The 16,995-nt window shown below is 38.3% G+C and overlaps 1 protein-coding gene across 1 annotated transcript; it reads right to left on the reverse strand.

The window, feature by feature from the left end:
* Positions 1-573: 573 nt before the first annotated feature.
* LOC139741891 (large ribosomal subunit protein uL14) lies at positions 574-9,441 on the reverse strand. Its single transcript, XM_071652465.1, has 5 exons — positions 9,421-9,441; positions 7,441-7,524; positions 5,249-5,377; positions 1,989-2,102; positions 574-802 (listed from the first exon to the last, which is right to left on the reverse strand). The coding sequence occupies exons 1-5, from the start codon at positions 9,431-9,433 to the stop codon at positions 720-722; spliced, it is 423 nt and encodes a 140-aa protein (XP_071508566.1). The 5' UTR covers positions 9,434-9,441; the 3' UTR covers positions 574-719.
* Between the last annotated feature and the right edge of the window lie 7,554 nt (positions 9,442-16,995).

Consider the following 16,995-nt stretch of genomic DNA (forward strand, 5'->3'; position numbering starts at 1 on the left):
GCCATTGCTCCTGGTTTTGCTCAAGGGTGTGCAAGCACTCATGTCACAATATAAGTCCATGGGACAGGCAGTTTTCATGCATTATATCCAAATGTCATAAAAACTGAACAATAATGTATGTGAAGATACATCACTGTACATCCATAACCATTTTGAGACCTGAATTTTCACTTCATTGTAAGAAGATTTTTGTTACGGCAGGAGTGCACCGATTTTCATTACTCCTCACACCACATCTCAACTCTATGTTCATACACATATTACACTTTTTCCCCTTCTTTCATTCTTTCTTTTCTTCAAAAATCACATATGCACACATCCACTTCCAATGCACAAAGTGTTGGGCCATCTAAGACTTTGCAGCTGATATATTTTCATACATTAACAAATTTTTCTTTGGGGCATGTTTTCTTTCATCACTACTGAACACATCCCCACAACTTACGTTTCACCTTTCTCCCATTCTTTCCTGTTCTTCTTTCTCTCTTTCACATATCATCTAACCACATCCCTTGAACCATATACTGTTGTTACAGAAAAGAGCCAAATTGAGAATCGGCATCACAATCTTGGTTACTAGTAATGTGTCATTTATTACTTTTTACAGTCTGAAGAAGAGGACTTGATCAGTCAACTGATCCGGGTGTTGTGAGTTTGATGTGGCTAAAACTGGCACCATGCGGCTCAAGTGTTGTTGATGCAAGTTGATGATGGCTGCCTCATGCAATGGAACCAGCGTTGCTGGCAATACGGGGCCACATGTCTGCACATTCCTTGGCTACTGGACCTGTGATGGCAGAACCTGCCGAATACAAAACAATGGGGGGGGGGGGGGGGGGGAGGGGTCAGTACACTGAAAACATAGTGTGCAAAAGGCCATCTTCATCAATAGATATACCACTTTGCCAAATACTATACAGAGAGTGAATAGTCAGGAGAGCAATGGTTCAAGATTTCATTTTAAGTGAAAGATGAGGCACTCTCTTCAACGAGGTACAGCCCAGTTAACAGAGCATCTCATCTTTCACAGAATGCAAAATCTTGTTCCATTGCATGGATACAGCCCATATACAGTTCTGATATTGCTGCATTCACTTAACTGATAAGTATACTTGCAACTCTCACTATAATGAAGTCCTCGGGACCCTCAGTTTCCTTTCTTTTTATCAACATTTCATTATGGCTACAAAATTCTATTCGTTACATCAAAATTTTGTTATACCCAAACTGAACAAATACACAATGAAAAACATAGAGCGGATAATGTTGGGACCTGAATTTTTACTTTGGTGTAAGTGGAATTTCATTATAATCTGGTTTGTTATAATGGAAGTGCACTGTACAGACAGTAATAGCGGCACATTAATTTTTACTTGTAACGAGATTCATCATAATCATATTTGTTATAACAGGAGTGCACAGAATTTGATTTCACTCCCTTCTCAGAAAGCTGCTGCATTTAAAAACAAAGAAAGGTAATTGTATCACACACAGTATTTCTAATAAAATGAAGTTCAAATGAGTAAACCTCTAAAAGTTTAATATTTGGGTCAGTTTAAAAGCTCCAGAAACCTTTAAACTTATCATGACAAGTATCGGGCACTGACAAAGGGTTCATCTCGAAAGATGGAGTCCTTTCTATGGTTACATTCCTTCAATTTGACGATGTTTGACATGTTCAGTCTATGCACAAAATGACACTAAATCTTGTCAACATATTTGAGTTCTATCCGGTCATTAAGCTTCAATGTGTATGAATATCAAATTAAGGCTGATAAAAACAATCAAATGCTAGGGTCTGTGTGTCCATAATTGACAGCCACAGGACAACATCACAAGCCACAACTCTGGATTGACAGCACAGCCTCCCTTTACTGCAGGAGATCTCAATTTTTCTACACAATATAGAATAAGGATGCATATATTATTGTTGATCTCTGATCTTAAAATAAATATTTTTTTTTTCATAGTTCATTTGAATAACTGACCTTTCATTTCTCCTTTGTTGTTCACTATGACCCCTGCATTGTCTTCGAAGTAGAGCACTACGCCTTCTCTTCTTCTGATGGGTTTCCGTTGTCGAATGATGACAGCAGGCATGACTGAAACACAAGATTACCATGTCTGTATCATATTTTGTTCATGAAGCATTTTGTGGATGCACAAAACTTTGTACATGTGCATATACTCAGGTCAAATTACTCAACCCTTGTCAGGGGCCACGGAACACTTTTTAGGGTGGGGCAGCCCCAATTGGGGGGTGTCAAGGGTCAATATACAATACCCACAATTCCATCGCTCCTGTTTTATTTCATCTCCTGTTAACCTTGATAGACATAGCAGTGGGCAGCAAGGAGGGTCCTCCAGAGAAAGGAGTCTTCCACACAACTCTCAACTCTTGTAGTGCCTCCTTCTCCATTGGAGAAATACAGAATAGCAAGAATTACATTCCACATACTAAGAATGTTGCAAGAGGATTGGTCCAGAGCTGATCACATGATGAAGCGTAGTTTTGCCCATCACATCACTTGGGAAGAAAAGTTCATTACACTCTATGTTGATAGTACCTTTTGTTTCGCTGATCTCCACACAGTCCACACAGTCCTAACGCAAGATGAGTACGCGCGAAATGAAAGTGCGTTGCACTGTGGACTATCATGTGACCTAGGTCACTTGACAGTACACAGTGCAATGCACTTTCACTTCGGTGCCGCGCGGTGAGCGCAGCAAATTCATTGTTTTGTCATCTACAGCTGTACGTGCACACGTAGCCTAAGCCCTAAGGATACCTAAAGACAGTTAAAACGGTTTCAGATGTGGAATAAAATGGGAATATTTAGGACCCTAGATGTGGAATATAAAGCAAACAATCAACTTTTAGTTTCAGGCAATGAGACAAACTATCACTTCCTCGGCGATCTGAATGTGTACGCTATCATTCCTCAGCTGCGCTTCAGAAAGATAGCTACATCCAGATCACCTCGGAAGTGATAGTTTGTCCAATCAGCTTCACCAACATTGATTATTTGCTTACTATTGTGGTAACTTTGCCATCCAATGGTAACTACCATGGCAACAATACTCAACAGCCAATCAAAATCAAGAATTTCATGGAAGTTACCATTGGATGGCAATGTTACCCTACTAGTAACTTTTATGCAACGGGCCCCTGGTTGCTATACTATCGTCACAAACTACAACTAGAAATGTCGCTATGGCGACTGATGCCTCCGCCATAATGCATGATTCTCCCAATGGGTGTATAGTATAATGTCTTCACAATGTGTGATGACAGTTTCCCATAACTGGCAAAATACTGAAATGACAGGTTTGTCAGAAATATCTTGAATGTTCACTTTCCTTGAACTACGTTTGCTATAATTGTCTATTAAAGAGTGCAGGTACATGTATTTTTTTATTTATTTATTTATTTATTCAGTTTTCTTTACCCAGGGTAGCCCCATCAGTGGTTTAAACACTGTTATCCTAGGGGGCCCTGCAACAGAATGACAAAATATAACAGTTCAACAAACACAAAATAATAAATCAAGGACATTCCTTTTTACATCATAACATCAGCACAATATCAATATTCTATATAAATGAAAAAAATGTAAAGTTAATCGTTGACGACAATAATATAATTTGGGGAATTGAGGATTTTTACTTGACTTCTGACTGGCCCTTTTATAAGTTTATGCATTGAGTAATTTTCAAGGTATGAAGACAGAGTGTAATTACAGTATAAAATATATATATATATATATATATATATATTGCATTTAAACCTGGCCTTGACCCTTAACCTTTGACCTTTGACCTTCTGGCAGGAAATTTCCAAGAGAACATTTTCACCTAATCTTTGACCTTTTGACCTTTGACCTTATGACATGAAACTCTCTCTGGAGAATTTTTATGCAGTAGTACATGTCTACACTAAGTTTCAAGAAAATACCTTTGGGCACAGCATGGATATGGGGGAAACAGCAACATTTTTAGCATTTGATCTTGACCTTTTGACCTTTGACCTCTTGCCAATGTCACTAAAATCTACTCAACTAATTGCCCCATCATACATCATCCTTGGACCAAGTTTGGTGAAAGCTGCTTCATCCAGTTTTGAGTTATCACGTATAAAGATATATTTTAGGATTTGACCTTGATCTTTGACCTTTGACCTCTGTCCGATTTCACTCAAAAATTAATCAAGTAATTGTCCCACCATACATCATCCTTGGACAAAGTTTGGTGAAATTTGCTTGATCCAGTCTTGAGTTATCGCGTAAACAGATACAATTTCATGATTTGACCTTGACCTTTGATCTTTGGCCAATTTCACCCAAAATCTAATCAAGTAATTGCCCCATCATACTTTATACTTGGACCAAGTTTGGTAAAATTCCAGTCAATATTACTCAAGTTATCGCGTAAACGAATGCGGACGGACGTACGGACGTACGGACGTACGGACGTACGGACGTACAGACGTACGTACGGACGTACGTACGGACGGACGGACAACCCGAAAACATAATGCCTCCGGCACCACTTCGTGGCGGAGGCATAAAAATATCAACAGCACAATATACAAAACAGATACACTCATATGTGCTACTGTAAAAGCGGAAATTCTCGCAGTGTTGAAATTTTCTTGCATTTCACGCAACCGGAGACTTGCGCGAAAAATAAAAGCATGCGAATATCTTTGCTTGCTATATGTTGCAGGAGTGCATGTCTTATCTCCGCGGAATTAAAAACATGCAAAGCCAACCTTATTCGGCCGAGCGTGAACAATTACATGAACGAAATTATCCACCTTTACAGTATATGCCAGTCTTCATTACATCCCTCTTGCCTAGTTTTTCCTTCGGCACTTACATGTGTGTCAGAAAGGCTACAACTTGACATTTGGCACCTACAATGAACATCTGGTTGATACTAAAATGAACTGAAAAGTACAACCTTTGACCTTGAACAAATCACCTTTTGCCTCACAACCCAATAGTCTAATAGTTCATCCTTGTATGAACAGACAAAACAACCTCTGTCAAAATTACCTGAATTTCTTCTCAAGCTACAAAATTTCACTAACTTGTGATATTGACACAAATTGTCAGATAGTATAAAATTTCAAAACACAAAACTTGCTAAATTGGAAAAAAAAATGTACACAACTATATCAATATTACATGGCAAGAATGAATGCCATTACTGTACCGAATATATTACTTCATTCCATGGGACTCACCCTTTTTCCTGAGTTCTGGCTTGCCTTTCTTGACAGTTGCAACAACCATGTCCCCGAGACCAGCAGCAGGCAACCTGTTCAGCCTACCCTTGATGCCGCTGACAGCAATGATGTACAGGTTCTTGGCACCTACACAACCATAATCAAAGAAATATACACACATCATATTAGTGTGGTTTGAAGGACACCATGCTGGTACAGCACATGAACATAGCTTTAGTATGATTTGTGGTAGCAATAAGCATAGAAATTTTGCAGATTACAGCACTTGGAAAGATGGTATTTTAAGTATAACATATTGTAAGTAAAAGACATAAAAGATGCGAGATATTTGATATCTATCTAGGGTGTCATGATGGCATAACCCTTCTATTTTTTCACTCTTTGTTTCTCTTGAGAGGTATGGAGGGGTAGGAGCAAGGACGTGAAGAAAATTAACAATCCCAAATATATGACACTAGCACACATGGTTACCTTTTACAATCGAAACACAAATGGAGATTTATAATCACATCATTAGCACACCTTATATTTACAATCAAGAGGGCAATACTAGGTCATTGCATAAGGTGTGAAATAGCTAAGCATTAGCAAACCAATACAAAACATTGGGATATCCTGTTATTTTTGCTAAACAAAATATTGGACTGATAAAACACCATGTTCTTTTGATTCTTTGGAATGCAGACAGCCAGACAGGACAACTTGTACCATAGTTCACCCTCACATTTGAAATAATCTGAGATACATTTGTGATGTAATAGCAAATTATTACCTCCTCCAAGGAAAGAAGTTATGTTTTCATTGGTGTTTGTTTGTTTATCTGTGTGAAAAATAACTCAAAAAGTTGTGAACAGATTTGGATGAAACTTATGGGAAAGGTTGACAATGACAGGAGAAACAGATGATTAAATTTTTGTAAGAATTTTTTATCTTTTGGCAGGTAGGGCCAATGAACGTGGGAGTTCAAGTTGCAAGTATTTGAGGTTTGCCTGCGCACACTTGAGTGCGTGCTCTGCTCGGGCAGGTGCTGCTCAGCTGGAAGCTGATGACGTTCGACAAAAGGATTCTATATTGGGAAATTGGGCTATTTTCACTTTCAATATGCATATGAGTGGAAATCACTGATCTAGATGGAAGAAGACCAGCGACAAAAATGATAAGCTGCCTGGAAGAGGTCAGCTCACTCAGAGTGCTTTCTAGTTATTTTTATCATTGTTGTTATTATTAGTAGTATTAGTATTACAGTTGAACCTCTCGTATCCGGACAAGTCGGGACCGGGGCTCATCTGGATAAGGGATTTGGCCGGATACCAGAGACTCAATGCTTTATACATACAGTACATATACATACACATGTGCTGACGTAGCCCATTGTAGTACCACATGTAGTAATGTGTATACTGCAACCTTTTCATTGTTACACTCAGTAACAGACCCCAAAATAGAGGTTCGTGTTTGCAAGAATGAAATCCTTTTGTTTTATAAATTCTTGGGATGATTTACCTAAATAATTATTAAGAAATGTATCAAGTACATCTTGAAAATAAACAGTACGAGTCGACGAAACAACGCTTCAAAATTCAATCATCACGGCTCGGCAAAGTCGACTGTAGGTCGCCATTGTTAGATGGTCTCCCTCTCTCTCTCTTTGTGAGTGTACTGTGTGTGAACAATTTTTGAGTGTTCAATATCATTCGTTGCTCAGCCAATGACTCGAAACAATGCATGTCTATCTAGTCATATCAACGGCTGTGTATGGACCTTTATGTGGCAATGCGATATGAGAGGACTCGAGCGCATAATCTGTCCATGTTCTTGCGATGATTTGGGGATGTTTGGGGATGTTAAAATGTCTGAAGGTAAGCAATTTGGAAGGAAATTTGATGTAATGTATGTTAATCATGTTGGATTATCTTGGAAGTAATATGTAATTCATGTGTGTTTGTGTAGGAGTTCTCAAGGAGTTGGGAATCCCCCTTTCCTCCCGTAATTATATTAAAAAAATAAAAAAAAATCACGGCGAGATTGCGTCCGTATAATAGAGAGATCCGGATAAAGGGAGGCCGGATAAGAGAAGTTCAACTGTACCATTATTTTGTGAGAAGAGGGAGTGCTTTCTGGTAGGATTTTATTATTGTCCCTTTCACTCTAAAGAGTCTGAATAAGAGCAGATTCTATGTCAATGATACCTGTATTGTCTGCACAGTTGACGACCGCCCCCACTGGCAGACCCAGTGAGATACGGAACTTGGATCCAGACGAACCTCCACGTCCTGCAAGATGAACCAAAGACATTGTGAAAGAAACATGAACACACTGATTATGCTAACAATAAGTGAAACAGAACTCGAGAATATACCCCCCAATGCGATGGTCTCAGCATTGTGCAAATTGCTTTTAATCCAACTCAGTTGTATTAAATTCAGTCATTTGATTCTGATACGAAATCCATCATTGTGAGAAAACGAGCAAGATAAGCCCTACAGAATGTAAGAAAAATAATGTGAGTCGGTGATGCTGGTGTGTGATGATGTCTTCTAAATTTAATAGCGTTTGTCATTCAGCACTAGATGGCGCTCTCGCACACATACATCCAGTGCCGTATATTAATTTAAGAGAGTCTGGCCAACTGCTAATTTGGACGCCATGTCGTTACCGCGCGTATTACGCGTCACAGGATTAGCGTGTACGCTCAGACGTAACAAAATAACAAAGCCAAATAAGGGGCAGTTAACAATGGGCATTGCGTATGAGCGCACTTCAGTAACGACATGGCGCCTGTAGATCACAGGACCAGCTTTTGACCAATCACAGGCTTCAAAACACGTAAGCCAAAAACCGAGTTGGCCAGACTCTCTTAATATATGGCACTGTATAGAGATTCTACATCGTTTTCTATGCACGCAGTGCTCAACTTCTGAGCCCATTCGCGACAATCGCTAGCTGTATCAGTTATGACAGTAGTGCACTGATATCATTCTTTCCAAAGTAATACGGCCGTATGGCAAACAACATGTTCAAATCACAAACCTGAACTGCTTTTGCCTTCCTGTACATGGGTTTGTGTCTGCTACCTAACGCTAGTAGCCCAAGGAGGATGATCTATTCAGCACGCCGTGTCGAAATTTCGCACAATTGTCGTGACCTTTGGTGTATTTTGTACTTACGTACACGATGTAATTATTGTGGTTAAACACCAAACAAGCGGCTGTATCACAGACTAGAACGATCGATTATCGTTATGTCGCTCTTCCACATAATCGATCATCCACCATGCTACACTGTGACACAGCCATCGATCGGCGTACTTTTGAGTCAAAATTAGCTACTTTTCTGCTGTAATTGCCTATCAATGAAATTTCATGAAACCATCAGATATGGTCCATCTTGACATTTCCGATAGCAACAATAAGTTTTCATTGACAAATTAAGGAAGGAAATGGTAGGGGTGCATGGTGTGCATTTCTACATCATCGTACATGATTACCACAGACTTTAGGGGAAGTAGAAACCCTAAAGATAGAACTACATAGCCCGCAGCAGCCCGACCAGACCCAGTGCCCAGACAGCGCCAGCCCAGGGCGGTGTGTTATTATCACGCGTACGGTGAACCACAAACGTTACAGACAGTAGCAAAGACTAGGGCCTACTTTACAAAGTAATGTTAAACCATTGTAAACGGGCTCTCGACCGACCGAGTGCTTCAAACTTCAAAGACTGGGGTAAAATCTAACGTTAGCTGTCCACCATGACTTTTGTTTCCTTTAGTTGTTCTGTGTAGTTTCTTATTCGCATTCGTGTGTGGATAACCATATGCCGGTACGAGAAACACTTGCATTTTGCTGGTTGTAGCGAAAGCACGTACACTGTACGTCTCTCATTCATTGGTACACTATACCGAGGCATAGTGTTTTCCCTACGTACGGCTATGCATGGATAATGTGCATGCCTAAGAAGAACATTATCATCAGACATCAACGTGCATAGATGTGCGTAGATGTGAAATAAGACATCCCGTAGCATATATTCTCGGACTGTAATCATAAACAGCCCCTTAGACGATGTAAAAAGAATAAAGAGGTATCAATTTGTTATGTGCAACAACTTAATTAGTAATTGATTCAATTGATTTTAAGCGATTTTACTGAGGCTTCGAAAAGTTCTCGTACCTCGCTTCGACATTTTGGAAGAAAGAGACAGACGAAAGGGGGCGCTATATCTAGTAAACATCAGACACACGAAAATCCGGACGAGGATTCTCAAATCGATCCGGCGCGCCGGATACATAGTACGATACATACGCCGAGGAGCATGTATCGTAGGCCTATGTTTTCATTTTGAGAGCACTGAAAAGTTGTCATTATTGAAAGCTAGATTAATACATAGGAAATGATAAAAGAAAAAAGAATGAACAATTCATGGTTTCATTATCAAGTGTAAACATATCTATACTGAGCTTTGATTGAAAAGTGCAGTGACGTATCAAGGGAAAACGGCGCCCTGGGCAAGCGCGAAAATTGCGCCCCAAATTTCTGAAAAAGTGTTCAACCCCAACCCCATCCCTGTAGGACTTTAAAAAAAAAGTCCACATGATATGCTTTTTCAAACACTTAAGAAGGGCCTTTTGAGGGCGATTTAAATGTAATAAATTTTGATAAATCTTGGCGAGCGAGCGCAGCGAGCGAGCCGAAAATTTTTGTATTTCAGCTTACAAAACATGGAATTCTTGTAATTTTTTGGTTATCAAATCTTACAATACTAATCAAGATATAGTGACGGCCTTATAGATAACGATTTATACCAACAAACTGAGGACTTGAAAAAATACTCTAAATTAGTACGAGCGAGTAAGTCGAAATTTGTATATTTCTGTGTATAGGAAACGTTGCACTTATCTAATAGTTCGTTGTACTTGTAAATCATAATGCTGGCACAAACACTGTTATAATGGTGGCTTGCCCTGTATATAATTATGAAATAACAGATCATGCGACAATTGAATCCAAAAGCTTGCTAAAACTTACAAATCAGTCAGTGCGAGCATATTTTCTTTTTCCGTTTTTGGCGCCCCCAGGGAGTGGCGCCCGGGGCACGTGCCCCCTTGCCCCCCCCCCCCCCCCCCTTCCCCTGTGATTGTGTGGTGTGCCCTGGGTTCAGTTCCACGAATGCAAGTAACTGGGGCGGATGTACGGGGGAAGGGGGTTTAAGGGTTTTTAAATCCCCCCGCTCCGTTTTTGTTCTTTGTTTTGTTTTGGGTTTCAAAGGATTAAACCCCCGTTTGTTTGTTTGTTTTATTTGCTTTTTACTTGTCAGCCCATTTTGGGAGAGAAGTGGCAGCAAAAATGAAATAAAAAATGTAAAAGTATGAACAACTTTTTTTTTTTACTTCCTTCCTTTTTTCACACTTTTTTTTTTGTTGCGACCTATCGTCATTTGGTCAATCCCCCTTAGCAAATAGTAGATACCGCCCCTGAGCAAAGCAATAGTTTTCATGGAGTTTGATTCTACGGGATTGGTTTTTCAACTGTGCAGTGTTTGAACATTAAATTGTAGTTGATCCCTCTATCGATCTTTAGGGTATCGTGCATTTTTTGAAACACAAACTCGAAGGTTTCTAAGTTTTTGTTTTTTTCTGGAAGTTATCTTTATGTGAGAGTTATGTAGTATGTGAATGAGATCGTGAGTCTGTTGCTGTGTAGGCCCACTACAGTGCAATGTTGTGCTGACAAAGACCGCATGCACTTCTCGCAATCCGACATGGCCAAACCTTACCCCATGTCCATGCAAGGTAAGACAAATCTGTGTGCGGATCACGCTTTTGAGTTTTGGGTGCCGCTTATTTTCTTACTTTTTCTTTTATTCAGAATAGAAATATTTTTGAAACAATGTTGTGTGACATTGCAAGTACTTCTAACGCTTTAGAATCCATTAAACACAGTAGGCCTATTATAATTATTTCAAGTAACTATTTCACTACTTTACGACTTCACTATTTAGGCCTATGATTGCTTGTATACTTTGTATCGCCTCTTGTTCGATGAAATGAAATTTATTTTAATTAGAATTCACAACATTTCACTGGTACTGCATTTGCAACCGGGATTATCATATAGATTTTTATGTCTACACGCATTACTCAACGTCTATCACATTCGAAATATAATGATACATATGCATGATATATAGAATAGCTGTAAAGTCTGCGATACTTGTACAATTTGGTTTTGCATGAGATTTATCAATAAACTATGTATGTGTGTTTGTTTTGTACTATTTCCCTTTAAGGGATAGCCGAAAAGGATAATTATTGTAATGATAGCCTTATGATGATAAACAAGCAAGCTTCATTTATGTGATATTTTCTCCGAAAAAAAAAATCATGCCCTGCAAACATATAAATTCTCTTGATTTAGAGATAGATTGAGATTTTTTCAGGAAGAATTTCTGGACAGTCATTTCAAATATAATGACATTTGCCAAAATTGTTCAAGAAGATCTCTCCCCCCATCACACTCCCCTCCCCCCCCCCACCTCTTTCTCCTCCCCTCCCTCTCTATTACTCTTGCACAATGTTTATTTAAGAAAGTGACTTGTTTTCACGATATAACATTAGCTGACTTTGTCAATCTGAATTGCTACGAAAGAGAGCAAAACAGAACAAAGAAAACATCACATGATAATTATGATATATTTAGAGCAGTGCTAAAGTTTTGCACGGGGGGGGGGGGTCTACTCGCTTAGGGGTTCAAGGCTCTACGGTATTGTCTGACATCATTATCCTTATTAACATGTTTTCATTTAAATTGTTGCTTGTTTACATATCTATGCATTTGTTGTGTGTGTGTGTGTGTGTATGTGTTTGTTTGTGTGTGTGTGTGTGTGTGTGTGTGTGTGTGTGTGTGTGTGTGTCACTGTGTGTGCTTGTATTTAGTTTAAAGGGATGGTACAGTAATTGGTGGAGATGAGGATTGGGCTTTTAACTTTTTGCGAGATACCAAGAAAACACTTATGAAACAGTACAGAGCATACCATTTTAAGAGGAACTCAAAGTTAATTTGATGAAAATCGGGTTTGGAATGACTGAAACATCCAAAAACGAAGTATATAAAACAAAGCGATCATATAAGGTGGGTCCCACACTTTATCAGAGTCGCTCTGTTTTGGATATCTCAGCCATTTCAAAACCTATTTTCATCAAATAAACGTTGAATTACTCATGGAATTAAATGCTCTTTCATATTTCATAGGAGTTTTCTCATTATCTCTCCAAAAAAAAAAAAAATGTTAGAAACCTAAAAATAGGTCTCAACCAAAATTATACAATTCCTTTAAATGGCAGCTGGAAAGAACCACTAAAAGTACTTCGTCAAGCGATAAACAGAAACAAAAACAAAAGACACGTATTTTTGTGACACGAATGAAAATATAATTTAGTGTGGCAGCATCATTCAATCGGGAATTTATAGGATTCGTTGTTGCCAAGCAACTACGGCAGTATTTCCAATGAAAAACGTATCAGGGTTTACAAAAAAATGTAGCTGACAGTCAAAAGATCTATGATAACACGAGTCATTTAGACTATATAACACTGATTACTACTTTTTCGGAGAATCTGCTATTGTTGTCAGCTTCCGATGCGTATCTTGGTGGGTATAGTTTCAGATGAGAAGCATATTGAAACACAATACAGAGACATGCAGTCAGGTGTAGAGAGTATAGATTACGGCAAGTTTATTTATACATTTTATTATGCAAATCTATGGTGCTCATACAATATTCCTATAGAGTACTATATATATATCCCTACATCGAATCAAAATCTTTGCACTACGCTTGGCGTCAGTACATAATTATTCAAAAAGAGCCACTAATCCCCTCCCCCCCCCCAGAAAAAAAAAATCAGGCTTTCTGTCAAATTTTTGTCTGAATGTTCTTGACACTATCAAAAAGAAAAATCGATATCAAAGAGTGATAGGCTACATTTCCAGAAAAAGTGATCAAGCTATTACTTTCAAACTTTGATTTAGCTCTAAGTCCATTATATGCACAAAATGTTTGAAAAGAAAAGAAAAAACCCTGAATTCTTCAAGTGCAAAAATGTAGAATATCTATATAGTGAAAGAACCTGAGTGCTGACTGAATCGTGAGTCTGTGCTTTATGTAGTAGTATCATGATCAATAATCACAACAGCGAAATACTGAACATTCATGATCTATATAGGCCTATATCACAATATCCCGTGCTGTGTAAAAATAGAGTATACCAAATAAGTGTAATGTCAAAGGCATTCATTGCCATCATGGTATAACTGGTTCGAAACAACCTCACCTGGCACGAATATTGTCGCTAACCATGCTTGCACTTGGTTCCAAGCCAAACTAACTTAGTGTATAGAAGAAAATACTACGACATCACTTCGGTACTCTCTAAACCATCTTTAGAGTAATTTTCTCAGTCTGTTCGAACGACGATGAAAAAGCACTCATTGCAGTGCTGGTGGCATGCAGCTAAGACAGTATAGACTATCACTATTTTGCGTTATAAAAATGATGAAGCAGATCCTCATCACTGACTGACTGAGACTTGAGAGCGGTACACGTGACCATACATACAGGAATTATTTGCTTAACACGCAATTTTGCTTGTGTCTTGTCAGAAGTAGAATAATGACCGGCCATTAGCACTTTCACGTTGCGATGACGACAGGACGAGATGTCACTGTTTTATGTAAAAGTAGGAAGTACATATCATAAAGAGAGACTTTGAGATGAGGGTCATTCATCAAACAACATCATTTTGTAAGGCAAATAACAGACATAATTTCATTGGAGCATGAGCATGATTACCCACTATCGGTACAATGTATACCTTTGAAACAGTCCAAACACCCTCAGCTATATAATGCCAGGACGCATACTGTTCCAAAAGGTAGGGCCTACATTCATAAGGGTAACTCGTATGCCCTCTGATAAATGAGATGTGTATTATAGGCACCTACATTATTTTATACTGCAATGTGAACAAAAAACTGTAAAACAGTAACTTACATTTTTTATACATTCTTTTTTACATTATTCATTTGTGTGTGCTTTTGTGTGTGTGTCTGTGTCTGTGTATGTGTGTCCGAGCATGTGCATGTGTATTAGTTATGTTGGATATTGAAACCTTTACAGCGGGGATTATTTTATGAGATATGACAAGGATAAGAGTGTTTGATAATTATGGACAAAACGAGATAAAACAAACCCTGTTCACTGATGATATTTCTCGGTTTGTGACAGATAAGTTCTCAATCAATAGAAAACAATATCTTTTAGACGAATTAGGGAAAGTTATTGGTCTCAAAAGAAAAAAAAAATCAAGAGAAAACAATTCCATGGATAACAATCATCTCATGAGGAGGAGGGTAGATCAGAAGTTATCTTGTTCTTGAATGAAGTTCAAAGACTCAAAATTTCAGGCACTTGTTTTTTCTTTGGATGTCAAAGGAAAGCAGAATTGCAAATATAAAGAGACACTGAGCAAGACAATAAATTATAAAGACTAGTAACAGTGGCGGATCCAGAGGGGGGCGCAACCGACGCACGCCCCCTTTAATTGTCGTTAAAAACAAAAGAAATAAAATGAATAAAATGAAATGAAACCAGGAAGTGGCACCAGAAATATTAGTTGCGCCCCCCCCCCCCCCCTTTACAGAATTCCTGGATCCGCCCCTGAGTAAGGTACATTAAAGATAAGGTGGTACAAAGAATAAGAGACTTAACGCTTATGGATAGGGAAATACATCTTGTGAAGAATTTTACGCCATATCACTTATAGCTGGTCCTTGTCATAACATTTTCACAAGAGGGGTGAATATCTGCTTTGATTTTTTTACTATGGAATAGCAAAGATTGCATAGAGAGAAAGCAGCATAATATCAAGACTATGAGTTTAACGATTTTAAATGACAAATTTTCTGACATTTGCCGAGGCAAAAATGTTTAAGAATTGGGTTAAATGTATGGAGATAGATAATATTATAGGGAGAAATATATATGTATTTTGATTTCAGTTGCGAAACAGAGTATGAGTTAACTGATGTTCGGACGTGACTTTGATTCATCTGCTTTGACGCATAAAGCGCCATCATTCCTACTTCGAAATAGTAAATGCTTTAGCCATTAGCAGATATTGAGAAATGCAGACATTAATCCAACGATGTTGAACAAGAGTATACAGATATGTGAGGGGAAGGAGGGCGGACACAAGGGTGGACTTGGCGGAAGACGGGATGGTGGAGGGGACAGGCAAGGTTATAGAGGTACAGGGTTAGGAGGGCAGCTATATAAGGAGAGTTGTGTGGGAGTAAACTTGCTCGTTGAATTGCTTTCATTATTCTCTAACATTGCCTGATATTGTTTCACTCTATTCATTTTATCTGATTGTTATCAATCAAACAATAGAAACATGGGCTCTGATTACAAGTTACTTAATTTTCAGTTTAACTGTTTGAGAAATAGTATAGGCCCTAACTGAAAAGAAGTATCTTTGTCTGGTGTGACCACATATGCAATTTCGTTACTGCATTGTGCACTGATAGTACCGGTTTGATTTACTGTCTTGCATGATATGTGTTTAAAATAAATTGAATATAAGTTGTTGAAAGAATGGTGTGTGTGTGTGTGTGGTGTGTGTGTGTGTGTGTGGTGCAATCTTCTCCTATATACGCTTTCAATTCAATTTCAATTTCAAATTGAATTGAAAGTGTATAATAGGAGAAGATTGAACCACACACATACACACACACACACACACACACACACTCACACATACATGATAGGATTAGTTAACCCTGTTTCGGATAATTATCATGATTCATTTTCAAATTTATAGCGTTTATAGTATAATTTCATGAATATTTAGATACATGCAGATGTTAACAAAACTGATAAAGTTTCATAATCCAATATAGTCTTTTCAGTCACACACTGCTCTGCTGAGAGCCCGACTAATTAATAACTATACTAATATACTCATTGCATTTCTGTCTGAAGAAATATATTGCAATGAACGCAGTTCCTAAGTACGAGCACAGTTCTCATTTTCAACTCAGCAACTAAGTGAATTGATTGAGAATGATAAGCCTATAGTTGATTTTATCGTGACATAGTGACTTTCATATAAATACGTTAATAAGTTAAAAGTTTATAAAATAATTGATGTTGAAATTTACGCATAAAACAATTTCGGATATTGCATACATTACACTTTCAGCAGTAAGCAATTGTGACATAAATAACCACTCCTTTCACATATTGACTACGCGACACTGAAAACTTTTGTAGAAACGGAAGCTCTTCTTCAAAAGAATTTGCAAGTTCTAAGAAAGTTCGTCTGAGGGGGAAAGACACAGATAATAATATTGAATAGCGCGCATCGATGTTCAAGCTAAGACTCCGTTAACTCTTAAAAACTCTGTCGAAATCATTTCTAAAACAGCTTATCTAGCTACCCATATCAAGTGATTATATCAAGGCAAGCTGCGACAACTTTACTACAAGTTCACACGACCAATTACATCTCGGGTCCCCATGTTGATGCTCCGCGGCTCATCCGGTATCGGTCGACACTTTGGATAGTTAATTGATATTCCCCTGTATGATCACACGTGTTTTGATCATAATTTCTCTTTTTCGTTCAGTCTGTCACAGAGATGCTTCTTCATTTCACCTTGTATTTGCAGTCGAATGATTGTGTCTTT

The sequence above is a fragment of the Diadema antillarum genome, unplaced genomic scaffold, assembly GCF_040938485.1.
Source record: "Diadema antillarum isolate AM-2024a unplaced genomic scaffold, OU_Dant_1.0 seq00000961_RagTag, whole genome shotgun sequence".
Classification (NCBI taxonomy): Eukaryota; Metazoa; Echinodermata; class Echinoidea; order Diadematoida; family Diadematidae; genus Diadema; species Diadema antillarum.